Source organism: Castor canadensis, chromosome X (assembly GCF_047511655.1).
Source record: "Castor canadensis chromosome X, mCasCan1.hap1v2, whole genome shotgun sequence".
NCBI classification, from domain to species: domain Eukaryota; kingdom Metazoa; phylum Chordata; class Mammalia; order Rodentia; family Castoridae; genus Castor; species Castor canadensis.
The window spans coordinates 126,214,937-126,228,781 of NC_133405.1; the positions used below are offsets into that span (position 1 = coordinate 126,214,937).

A 13,845-nucleotide genomic window follows, 5' to 3' on the forward strand; every position below is an offset into this window, starting at 1 on the left:
AATGCCAAGTATATGGTGTAGTCAATGAATACTTTAATATATAAAGCTTCTGTAGACAGAACATGCTTTAGAGGGCCAGAGAGTTGACATGAAGAGATCATTTTCTAAAACTTCCAATTTTGTAAGACAGGGTGAAAATTTACATGGCAATAGAAACTTTGAAGATGTAATTAAAATTAAGAACCTTTATATGGGGAGATTATCATGGATTACTTAGGTAGACCCAGTGAAATGATGTGAGTTTTTAAAAGTGAAAGAGAAAGTGAGTCAGAGTGATATACATGAGAACGACTCCCCCAACCTATTCCATTATTCCTGGCTTTGAAGATAGAGGAATGAGAAACACAACTCTGAGAATGACTGAATTTATAGCCAACAAGAAAATAAGAACTTCAGTCCTACAACCACAAGAAATCAAATTCTGCCTACAGAACTCTAGGATAATAAATTTGTATTTTAAGCCACTAAGTTTGTTGTAGCAGCAGCAGGAGACTAATACATTCAAGTTTTCAACTTGTATTATTTCCCTGGTGTTACCAGTAATACTATTAAGTTCAAGAACAGATCAAGTATGAAAATGATGAGGGGTAATGAGGGCTGAGTTCTTGGATCTATTAAATTGGAGAGGCAATGACAGTGAAACAGTCATATGGCAGTGCTTGGATGGATCACACTTGGCCATGTAGTATTGGAGTTTGTGGGTAGTGGCAACACTTTGAAAAAAATGCCAGGAAGGTGACGTGGGCAAACTCCATCCAGGGGGCCAGTTCCTTGAGTTTCCAGTTCATCATAATTGGAATATATGAACTTTGTTTAAAAATCATAGGGTGTCACATTAAGTAAATTTTATAGAAAGGTCACAATAATTTTATTTATTGTCTTAAATAAATAAATAATGCTTTATAATTTGCTCTTTGTAGGTTTCCAAAGGAAAATTTGAATTTTAAAAATGTTTTTCTTTTTTTGTTTATGATTCCTTTTTTTAATATTCTGTTATTTTTTTATTCATTTATTCACATGTGCATACATTGTTTGGGTCATGTCTTCCCCCTGCCCTCTCCCTCACCCTCTCCCCTTCTCCCCCTCTCAGTTCCAGGCGGGTCATGTTCTGCCCTTATCACTAATTTTGTTGAAGAAAAGACACAAGCATAATAAGGAAGACAAAGCGTTTTTGCTAGTTGAGTTAAGGATAGCTATACAGAGAGATTCCTAACATTGCTTTCATGTACCCATGTGTTAACAACCCATGTTGAGTCAACTCTAACTGATCTTTACACTGGTTTGTGATCCAAATCTTTTAAAAAATGGAAATGTTTTGTCTCCTAAGAGTGGCATGGAGCTCAAATATATGACTTATTGGAAATAACGACCACCTCTTTATTACAACTAATGGGAAATGAGTTGGGAGTGAGCACAAGAGAAATAGGCTGATATTTAGGAAAGTGTAAGGTGTGTGGAGATATATCACTACCTTGGACCAGGAGGAGTGATATGGAACATCATAATGAGAGAAAGAAAAGTGAATATATGTTAGTCACTGAGAAATTTGGCTCCCAAAGCAAAAAAGGAGACAGTAACACTTTTTAAAACTCTAGCTTTAATTCACTAGATTCCCTCTTTTTCTTAAAGCAGAACTGTTGGGAACTACTAAGAGCCCTTTAAATTTCTTGATAGATAAGGCCGGTTCTGCCTGTGATCAAAACCTACAAAATGTGTACTTTTTTGCTATGTATCCTAGGTTGGCCTTGAACTTGAGATCCTCCTGTCGCAGCCTCCCAAGTGTTGGGATTACAGATGTGAACCATCATACCTGGATGAACATCTACATCTTGATAAGTTTTAGCTCTTGATTGTGAGGCTATGCCTATTAACTATGTCTACCCAGGCATGGTGAATCAGTTTTGTGGGTTTTTTAGGAAACTTCCTTCTCTGCTTTGGTACTCCCCTTACCCTTGAGTTTCTTCTAATATCTAAGAAAGAGGTGGAACTTAAATCATCTCCTTTCCCTATGAGTATACAGCTGTGGATCAAGATTTGATAGTAGAGAAGATGGGCACCATTGTTGCTTATGATCAGCTACTGAGAAAAATTGTAAAGGAAGCAGTATCGGCTTTATTGCCCTTCAATACCACTCTCTGTTCCTGTTCTCTAGTATTCCGCTCTATCCCAGTGCTTTGATCCTGCTCCACCCTCCTACCTCACTCCACTTCACCTAACCAACTAGGTCATTTTCAGAGTAGCCTGTATTGAATGTTAGTTTTCCTCAGTGCTTTTTCACATTGCGCAGTACGGCTCATTGCTAGAAGAAATCAGTAAATTTGAAGTAACTCATTCTAACATGTGATTGAATGGCCCTAAATTCTTTTAAGAGTATTTTTATTTTATTTTATTATTCATATGTTCATACAAGGCTTGGGTCATTTCTCCCCCCTGCCCCCATCCCCTCCCTTACCACCCACTCCGCCCCCTCCCTCTCTCCCCCACCCCCTCAATACCCAGCAGAAACTATTTTGCCCTTATTTCTAATTTTGTTGTAGAGAGAGTATAAGCCATATAAGAAGGAACAAGGGTTTTTGCTGGTTGAGATAAGGATAGCTATACAGGGAGTTGACTCACATTAATTTCCTGTGTGTATGTGTTACCTTCTAGGTTAATTCTTTTTGATCTCACCTTTTCACTAGTTCCTGGTCCCCTTTTCCTATTGGCCTCAGTTGCTTTTAAGATATCTGCCTTATTTCTCTGCGTTGAGGGCAACAAATGCTATCTAGTATTTTAGGTGTCTTACCTATCCTCACCCCTCCCTTGTGTGCTCTAGCTTTTATCATGTGCTCAAAGTCCAATCCCATTGTTGTGTTTGCCCTTGATCTAATGTCCACATATGAGGGAGAACATACGATTTTTGGTCTTTTGGGCCAGGCTAACCTCACTCAGAATGATGTTCTCCAATTCCATCCATTTACCAGTGAATAACATTTCGTTCCTCTTCATGGCTGCATAAAATTCCATTGCGTATAGATACCACATTTTCTTAATCCATTCGTCAGTGGTCGGGCATCTTGGCTGTTTCCATGACTTGGCTATTGTGAATAGTGCTGCAATAAACATGGGTGTGCAGGTGCCTCTGGAGTAACCTGTGTCACAGTCTTTTGGGTATATCCCCAAGAGTAGTATTGCTGGATCAAATGGTAGATCAATGTCTAGCTTTTTAAGTAGCCTCCAAATTTTTTTCCAGAGTGGTTGTACTAGTTTACACTCCCACCAACAGTGTAAGAGGGTTCCTTTTTCCCTGCATCCTCGCCAACACCTGTTGGTGGTGGTGTTGCTAATGATGGCTATTCTAACAGGGGTGAGGTGGAATCTTAGTGTGGTTTTAATTTGCATTTCCTTTATTGCTAGAGATGGTGAGCATTTTTTCATGTGTTTTTTGGCCATTTGAATTTCTTCTTTTGAGAAAGTTCTGTTTCGTTCAGTTGCCCATTTCTTTATTGGTTCATTCGTTTTGGGAGAATTTAGTTTTTTAAGTTCCCTATATATTCTGGTTATCAGTCCTTTGTCTGATGTGTAGTTGGCAAATATTTTCTCTCACTCTGTGGGTGTTCTCTTCAGTTTAGAGACCATTTCTTTTGATGAACAGAAGCTTTTTAGTTTTATGAGGTCCCATTTATCTATGCTATCTCTTAGTTGCTGTGCTGCTGGGGTTTCGTTGAGAAAGTTCTTACCTATACCCACTAACTCCAGAGTATTTCCTACTCTTTCCTGTATCAATTTTAGAGTTTGTGTTCTGATATTAAGATCCTTGATCCATTTTGAGTTAATATTGGTATAGGATGATATACATGGATCTAGTTTCAGTTTTTTGCAGACTGCTAACCAGTTTTCCCAGCAGTTTTTGTTGAAGAGGCTGCTATTTCTCCATCGTATATTTTTAGCGCCTTTGTCAAAGACAAGTTGGTTATAGTTGTGTGACTTCATATCTGGGTCCTCTATTCTGTTCCACTGGTCTTCATGTCTGTTTTTGTGTCAGTACCATGCTGTTTTTATTGTTATTGCTTTGTAATATAGTTTGAAGTCAGGTATCGTGATACCTCCTGCATTGTTCTTTTGACTGAGTATTGCCTTGGCTATTCGTGGCCTCTTGTGTTTCCATATAAATTTAACAGTAGATTTTTCAATCTCTTTAATGAATGTCATTGGAATTTTGATGGGAATTGCATTCAACATGTAGATTGCTTTTGGGAGTATTGACATTTTTACTATGTTGATTCTACCAATCCATGAGCATGGGAGATCTCTCCACTTTCTATAGTCTTCCTCAATCTCTTTCTTCAGAAGTGTATAGTTTTCCTTGTAGAGGTCTTTCACATCTTTTGTTAGGTTTACACCTAGGTATTTGATGCTTTTTGAGGCTATTGTAAATGGAATTGTTTTCATACATTCTTTTTCCGTTTGCTCATTGTTAGTGTATAGAAATGCTAATGATTTTTCTATGTTGATTTTATATCCTGCTACCTTGCTATAGCTATTGATGATGTCTAGAAGCTTCTGAGTAGAGTTTTTTGGGTCTTTAAGGTATAGGATCATGTCATCTGCAAATAGGGATATTTTGACAGTTTCTAAGAGTATTTTTAAATTAGCCTTTTAACTAAAGACTCTTAAATTGGTAGAATATTAAAATAGTATGAGGGATATATTGAAGAGATAATTCCAATTAAATTAGGGCACCAATGCACCTGCTTGCTGTGCCTACATTTGTCCATTGGCTGCAGAGGAATTGAAGAATTGATCATTCATTCAGTTCTGCATGCAAGCAGAATTAGGATTCTAATTATCCCAGAAAACACTCAATACTCTGCCATCATTTCAGAAAAACAGGCTCCTGGAAGCTACTAGGTATATTCCACTGTGCAATTTTAGCATGCAAACATGCTTATTCTTTCCTATTAATTGTATGTCAAAATACCATTAAGAAAGCAACTGTTCTTTTGTAATTAAAAAAAATTTAGTTTGTAATATCCCATGTTGGTGAGGGTTTGGGGAAATAACACTCTTGCATATAGCAAAGGTTAGTATAAATTGGTTCAAGTTTTCTACAGGGCATTTTGACAACGAAAATTCATGGAATTTCTGAAAGAAATAGCCCTGTATGTATTCAAAAAACCAACATTGCTTGTAATCATCAAAAATCGTTCACACCAAAATGTTCATTTAAAGGAAATTTATTATAGAGGTAAATGGTATATCTAGTCAATGAAATGCTAGGAAGCCATCACAGTTTTGTGGAAAATTGTGATATAGAACAATTTTCAAAGAAGAATGAAATTTTGTCATTCTCAGGTAAATGGATAGAAGTGGAGAACATCATCTTAAGCTAAGTTAGCCAGGTTCAGAAGGCCAAAAGCCACATGTTCTCCCTCATATGCGGATTATAGACCTAAAACAAATGCAGGAATATTATGGGACACGGGTCACACTAAGGGGAGGCCATGCATGGGAGTCTAGGACAAGGGAAGAAAACAAAAAACTTGAATGTGGTTAATGTGCTTACAGTACAGGAATGAATATAGAAATCTTAAACTGGCCTGGGCCACCATGGGAAGGGGACTAGGGAGGAGTGAAGAGGACTGGAAGAGATGAACCAGTTGGGGTTGTAATACATATATGCATGGAAACAACACAAGGAAACTTCCTGTGTAGCTATCTTTATCTCAAACTAGCAAAAAGACCATGTTTCTCATTTTAGCTTTTATGTTTTATCTTCTACAAAATCAGAGAACAGAGGGCGGAACAGGTTCTGCAGGGTGGGAGGAAGGAGGTGGTGGGGAAAGGGGTAAGAGGATGAATACAGTGCAAATAACATATAAACATGTATGTAAATGCAAAAATGATACCTATTGAAACTGTTCCAGGAATCAGGAGAGGGGGGGATGAAAGAGAGCAGAGGAGAGGATGAATTCAAGTATGATGTATTTGATACATTGTAAGAACCTTTGTAAATGCTACAATGTACCCCCACCCAGCACAAGAATAAAAAAAAACAGAAAAATAACTAAAACAAAAAAGAACAATTTTCAAGACATATTAACATAAGAAAAATCAAGATATAAATAGTTTTGCATGATATGATCCTTATCATATGTATAAATATATATATATATGTAATTATGTACATAGAAAGAAAATTACATATGTTATCATTATTAATGCCACTTATTTCTAGGCAGTGAAATTTTAGGTGATTTTTATTTTCTTCTTTTTGTTACCTCTCATTTCTGGAGTTTCTCCAATAAGTTTGTATTATTTTCCATGGAGAAAAAAATAGAATTACTTTTCTTTTAAGGTATCTAAGCATTTTCTCAACATAAATAACTCAGTAGCTCTTGTAATTTATACACCCAAGAGCATCTGATCTAGTTTAAATCATAAGGAAGTGGTAGCATAATAGGCATAAAGTCTGTGCTAAAAAGAAGCAGTTAGTGGAAGCTTAATTTATGCAGACATAAACTTTTTTTTGAGACATGGTCTTGCTATGTAGCCTAGGCTGGCCTTGAACTTGCGATCCTCTTGCCTTAATGGTGGATCTTCCTGAGTGCTGGAATTACAGGTGTGTGCCACCATGTCCATTCAGGTGTACACATCTGTTTCTACACATTTTAATATACATCAGCCAATCACTGAAGTTCTTAGTCATCATTTACAGTTCAAAATATACCAAACTATTATAAAGCACAATATATGAGGCACCACCAAAAGTTAAAAATTGAAAGGATAGCCAGGCATGGTGTCACATACCTATAATTTCAGTACTGGGGTGGTAGAGGCAGGAGGACCACAAATTTGAGTACAACCTTAGATACATAGTGAGTTCTGGGCCAGCCTGGGCTACATAGCGAGACCCTGTCTTAAAAAAGAAAAAAAAAATCAAACAAAAAATTAGAAATAATGCTTCAGATGTCTTTGTAGAGAATTGAAAAGGAGTACTGATCATAGTACTAAAAATAATAGTAAATTAACATACTGCCCTCTTTTGGTAGTTATTTGCAATTCAATTTACGTTTATTGCTATAAATATGTTAATCACCTACAAATTTGTGCATAACCGAAACTAATTTTAAATTACCTTTTTTTGGACAGAAAATGCTGATAATTCCAGTTTGTTATCACCATCTGGTAAGACTTATTTTATGATTGGGGAATTTTAAGAAAGTATTGTTCTAAAAGTTCTATATGCAATATGGTATATGGTCAGATACAGCAAAATTGTTTTCCGCCAAATACCTTGGTTAAATTATGTCATATGGCTTATGGAAAGATCAATATACTGGGGAATAAGTCATTGGGGAAAATATTGTGGATTTACATTACAATAGCTGCTTAAGTTTTTCAGTTATTTTTGGTATTCTAGTTCACAAGTCTGAAGAGTACCAAGAACTTAAACATTCCAAGTATTCTTATATTTGCGGGATGAGATGTTCTCCCTCAGTATCCTCACTGAAAGAATATTTTTCAAAAGGCTTCTAAAAGCCTTAGCACTCGCTAGTATGGGAAGGCAAATAAAGAGAAATGTATGACTAGAGGCTGTATTGGCAGGAACTGGGAACAGTACCCTAATTTGAGACTAATAGCTAGAAATAGGTTCTTAAGGATAAAGCGGTCCAGCCCCAACCCTTAGTTGATGAGAGGATGAAGCCTGCAGTGGCTGAATAACTTGTCTAAGACCTCATAGCTTCTTGCCCCATGTCATACGGAGACACCAGATGACTTCTTTGATTCCTATTTCTATATTCTTTTTGTTATATCATATATCCCAGAATGTTAGTGAGTCAATGCACATTCTATACTTAGTTGTGTGAAGTGAGCTTCTACTGTTATTCATTTAGTTTAATCAAATCAATAATAATAGCAATTAAAATTAATTCTTCTGCATATACTGTGTGCCTAGACATCTTCAGACAACATCTCATTCCTTTCAGTTTTGCGGCATAGGAATCATTATATTCATTTTATAGTGAAGAAAGTGAGGCTCAGAGGGGAAAACTTGCTCATATTTACATATTCTCTGGAGCCAGTCTATTGAGGTTTGAATATGGTCCACTACCCTCCTACCCCTATTGCTAGCTAAGATTTTGGGTAAGTTCCTTAACTTTTCTGTGGCTCAGTTTCCTTCTCTGTAAACTGTAGAGAATAACAGTACCTGCTTCCTAGGGTATTTGCAAAGATTAAATGAGATAGAGATAACACATGTGCCTAGTGCATATTTAGTCCCTGATAAATAATAACGATCATTAATTAGTATGAGTTACTAAAATATGGGGGAGAGACTTGAACCCTGAACTGCAAGCTACCAAAGCTCAGGCTCTTTTGACCATGTCTATTTGCCCCCTAGTTCTTAAGCTTTCAGGGTACAATGCACCAGTGTATTTTTCTTCCAGCAGAACAGCTTTCAAGAAATGCAATCATGGTAATATCTGCAGAATCTTGTTTACATAGAGTGGGGAGTGGTGCTTTGGGAATGAACATTGATTGTAGCCACAGCCTGGGCTCTGGGTGCCCTGGGGTAGAGCTTCACAAACAGGAAGGTAAGAACCAATGTAGCATTGAGGGACAAAGAAAACTGTGCCCAAGTCCTCTTCTTTTCATGGTGTCACCCAGTCATCAGCATTCAAAGAAATTTAAGCCATTAATTAAAAAAACAGCTTTAGCCAATTATTTTATTCTTCCCCAAGAACAAAGGAGTTCATAGCCAAATTTTGAATTGCTCAGGAACTGTGTTACTCCTCAAGAGCTATCCTTGGTAATTGTTTAAAAAATAAATGTAGTAAATGACAAAATATGGAAGCAATAATGTGAGACAGACAGACAGGATGTGTGCTTCAGCCAACGCATGAGCAGTCTAAAATAGATAGGGCAGCCCAAGTTTTGTCCATACCACCTGAAAATCAGGCTCCCTACTGCAAAATTTATTTGTTATTAAATGTTTGTGTTTATTTTTCTATGTGTAGGTTGAAGTCAAGCCATTGAATCTTTTAAATATTTAAACATGCAAAATGTGTGTAGTAGATTGACCTCGTAGGGTAAATGGAGGCATTCCACAGGAAATTTATAACTTCATTGATTGTCTTAATAGTAGCTATATTTTAAAATAGCTTAGCAGGAAATTGGGTTAGGTAGTACAATATTGAGTGGCAGCAGGGCAGCAGGGTTGTTTTGTTTGTTTGTTTTGTAATCCTACATTCACTGTGGGAAGAGTTGGCAGGCATCATTATAACAAAATTGAGTCAATGTGCCAATATATTTCATGATTGTAGTTTAACAAGTTATTTTAAATGTTTTCTAAAACTCTCTCGGCTAAAAAAAATTGGAAAGTAATATTTCTTCTATTTTGGTGTAGTTTCTAAACTTATTTCCATGATATTTCATAGGTAGTAGCAGGCTTTGTGATCATGGATCACATAGAATGTTTTCTACTTCTTTTTATAATTATATCTCAAAAGTTCTGACTCCTTAAAATTTAATAAATAATTGTTTCAAAGTATTTATTTAATTTTTTTTCTTTCCTGTAGCTGAATCATCTCTTGTCAGTGTTGTCCCGTACTCCAATGGTACTCCAGGCAAGATTCTAAAAAAATTTTAAACCTAGAGTTAGTCCAATTTGTTAAGTTTTTGTTTTAATTTTACCTTCATATTGTTTTTCTCCTTGGGACAAAAAGGGGCAGAAACTACAAGCCTCGATGGTAAGAATTTTTTTCTGAAGCAAGTGAAAATTGATAACCCTTAATATGAATAGAATTGTAATGAATGGTGTTGAAGATTTCTACCTCTAAATTATGTCTGAGTACACTGAGTGATTTCCAATAACCCAAAACCCCCAAATAAAAATAAACACTGTCAACACATGAGAGTGACATAAACTTTCTGGTTAAATGATGAAATTCTTATGGCCATGGAGGGAAGACAGCCCTCTACCACTCTAACTATTCTAGAAAAGAAAAGAAATATCAATCACATTTGAGAATTCCATTTTACTTGTTCTGTTACAATGCCAGAAAGTTTGACATGACATATTGTTTAAATGTGAAAAGCACATCCAGTGACTTCAGTATGATTCAGCATGGATTTGGAGGCACAGAATGTTCGATGACAGCCTCTTTATGGATGATTTTTTTATCAATTTTTAAATAGTATGAGATGGAAAAAAACTGGCTTCCTCATCAACTAGAGAAAAGGACAAAGAGCTGTGCTATATTCCAGAGAGGTGGATAGGGCAGCACATTCTGTTCCCTCCCCTCTGTGGGTAAACAGCCTTCTATCTTACTGGTCAAACCCCAACACTTTTCAGAATCCCTTAGTTAAAATAAAAATCTCACTATGTGGTTGGTGGTTAAGGAGCTAAATAATCATAGATGCAGCTTATACTGACCAAAAGTGGCTTAAATTCATATTTAGAACAAGGGGAAGGACCAAAAGTTATCATTTTCATGTTTAATTACTTTTTATAACGAAAAGTATGTCTTCAATTTAGTTTTGACAGCAGTTTTTGAATCCCATTGTGTGTGTGTGTTTCATGTGCATTTTAGGCATGATAATGTAAGATATTTCTGTTCATTTTTTGTTTGTTTTTTTGAGAAAGGATCTTACTAAGTAGCTAGGCTAGCCTTGATCTCATGATTTTCCTGCCTCAGCCTCCTGAGTGCTGAAATTACAGATGTGCACCACCATACCCAGCTCATGCCTTTTTTCCCCTAAAATTTCATCCAGAATAATAAATTCATTTAAAGAAATACCAGTAGAATAGATTTTAATTGGCTTGTACATTGAACAGGATCAGAATGAAATTTTCCTCAAAGTTGGTTGAAGGTTATGTTTAAGAACTCTAAATTTAAACTAGAATTATTTAAAATTGCTTTATAAGAGTATATAACTGGTAAAAATGCATAAGCATCCCAGAACTATCTATTAAAGTTAGAATTAATGCTGAAAATTTCATATCATTTAGGAACTTTTATTATCATACAAGAAAAAGGAACATAATAAAACAACACAAATGAGTTTATTTAAATCTAGTAATTATAGGACTGTTGGTTTGTGTTAGACATATAACTGGCAATCAGGTTGGAGAATGGGTAGTGTGATGGAATGAGCAGCCAATGCATTAAGTAGTCCAAGTTGGTTTTTGCAAAGCTCTCTAACTTCTGTCAGATTTGGGGAAGAGTGAATTGTTTAAAGAGCTTAGGAAGACTCAGATTTGTTAGTCATGCTAGTATTAATAGTAATTTTTATTTTATTTCAGATGCTACTTCAAGTGTATTGTCTACTTTAAACAAAACAGGTAATATCAAGTTATTTCTAAATGTCATAGCATGTCTTCTATGGCTTCTTGAGTATCTCACTTGTGTAGTAAATATTTTTCCTTTGCCTGCTCACTTTCTTGTGTCTTCAACCATAGATTTATTAATCCTTTGACTTTGAAATTGAATAATTCCGTTGTCCCTGCACTCTCAAACTTCCAAACGATTGTGGCCATAGCACTCCATTTAAAATAACATATAGTATTATTTTTGACTGTCATAGTGATACATATTAGCTCATAAAATGGAGAATATAGAGAAATACAGAGAAGAAAATAGAAGTCTCCTTTAATGTTGCTTTCCTAAGTCTATTACTATTAGTAATTTAGTACATTTTCATTTGGTATCTTACATGCATGTGTTTATATACATATACTCTACATATCCTTTGCAAAATAGTCAGATTCACATAGATTTTATATCTTGCTCTTTTAACTTAATATTATAAGTATTTCCCAGTGCTCCTTGCCATTAATGACTTGATAATATTCCATTGTGTGCTATATGTTGAACATTAAAGTTGTTTCTATTTTTTTAATAGAAGTTGTTGCAATGAACATCCTGGTCCAACATCTTTGCATTCATTCCTGATTTCTGTAGGATACATTCCAAGGATTGGACATAATGGGTCAGCAGTATGAATATTTTAAGACCCTGATACCTACTGCCCAATTGCCTTCTAGAAAGGTTGTACCCAGGAACATTCTTAATAGCAGTGGATGAGAAGTCTGTCACACTACACTTTTGCTGAGACTATATTATGTTATTAAGTCTTTTTCTCAATTCGTTAGGATTTACTTTTCATTTTTGATTGCTACTGAGGTTGAACATTTTTCTGCAAAAGCACTTTAGTTACTAAAACTAGAATTTCATTTCACAGTCGTGTTCTGTTTGCTCTGGAGAGGAAAATATCAAGGCAGACAAAAATAATATATTTAAAGTTTTCTAATTAATAATGCAAAATGCTATCTGCTGCTATAATTACCACCAACAATTGCCCATGGATCACACACTGAAAACAACTCATCAGTGGCACACACACAAAGGAGGATTTCTGAAGCTCTCAGTATAATATCATCATTTTCAGTGTGTCTCCAGGCTCTTGAGTTTGGTCTTTTCTTCAGAATTTGCCCATTTACTCTAGAAGACTGAGCTTCTTTGCAAATATGTGTCCTGAACACAGCCTCTTGTACTAGACCATCTTTACAGCACGGGTTTCTGAACTTCGGTCTCCATTATCTGGATGAGTGAACCGTGGGTTCTGTCTCCAAACTGCACTGGAAAGATATTTGTTAAGATTTGCTTCATCAGAGCATGTTAATATTTGCCTGTGAGCCCCTAACTTTGAGAAGTCCTAGTTTTACTGTGGGTCTGTTGTGTGATAATAGTTGGATGGTCTTGACCTCCCTGGGAATAGCTTTATCTGCCAGTACAATGGGGATAGTATTGTGCTAAGTCCTAAAGAAAATATCGGGATGCTTGATTATGACTATAGTAACAATATTAATTAATGTGTACTGAGTCACATTAATTTTGATTCTAAATCACCTGCTTTTTACAACCTGTTATCTGAAGATCCTGATAGTGACTTAATTCTATAATATCTGAAGTGTAAATTCACATTTGTTGATCTAGCCACAGTGCCTGGAAACTGAAGTAGAATCACACAAGCTGTGGGGCGTGTACTGGGTGTGATCTAACTGGGTAAACATGAGACTCCAACTCCCAGACCCACCCTAAACCAGTGCTACATGTTCCATGAATGTGAATCCCATTTGTTCTGGTACTTAGATGACTGATGGTGTCTTAAAAATGTCAACCAATGTGATTTTCTTACCAGTTCACTAAAAAATAATATTCATGGCAAATTAAAAAAAAAGCAACAATTCTGCTCTAATATTTAAATTGCTTCTTTGCAGAAAAAACTAAAATCACTATAGTAAAAACCTTCAATGCATCAGGTATGACTTATTATCAATATCAAGACTTTCTTTTTATATAACTAAAGTAAAATTAACAAATGACTGGTGTTTATGATTTCTTTCTCTTTTTTCCTACTTTTTAAAAATAAAATCTATTCTTAATAGGTGTGTATGCAAAACTGGGTACTTGAAGTTGTACTAGGTGTTTAGGGCTATATAATAATTATCAGACAAAGTACCATCTTCAAGAAACTACTAGTCTAAGGGGGAGACAAGGCAAACAAACTGGTAACCAACATGAATGTGTATGCAGATAAAGACAATGATTCCACAAGTATTTCTTTTTATCCCTTTTTGTTGGTGCTGGGGATGGAACCCATGGATAAGCATGTTCTCTACCACTGAGCTACACCTCTAATCCCACAAATATTTCTAACATGGTTAAGAGGCATTTGAGGTAGAAGGCCTGGTGGTAATGAGTTTATCAAGAGGATGCAATTTTTGAGAGGAATGACCTCAAACTCTTTTCAAAACAAAAAAGGAGTGTACTTTTAAGTTCCTGGCACAAGACTAGGCAC

The 13,845-nt window shown here is 35.8% G+C and overlaps 1 protein-coding gene across 5 annotated transcripts in view; it reads left to right on the plus strand.

Annotated features, from left to right (window-relative positions):
- Adgrg2 (adhesion G protein-coupled receptor G2) overlaps window positions 1-13,845 on the plus strand; it is a 105,374-nt gene that overhangs the window by 54,594 nt on the left and 36,935 nt on the right. Inside the window, exons 4-8 of one of the 5 annotated variants that reach the window (XM_020183281.2) lie at window positions 7,132-7,167; window positions 9,561-9,608; window positions 9,708-9,731; window positions 11,288-11,326; window positions 13,265-13,306. In XM_020183281.2, coding sequence (XP_020038870.2) covers window positions 7,132-7,167; window positions 9,561-9,608; window positions 9,708-9,731; window positions 11,288-11,326; window positions 13,265-13,306 — 189 coding nt within the window. The remainder of the gene's footprint in view (window positions 1-7,131; window positions 7,168-9,560; window positions 9,609-9,707; window positions 9,732-11,287; window positions 11,327-13,264; window positions 13,307-13,845) is intronic. The other 4 variants (XM_074062507.1, XM_074062509.1, XM_074062508.1 and 1 more) reach the window with 4 other exon arrangements.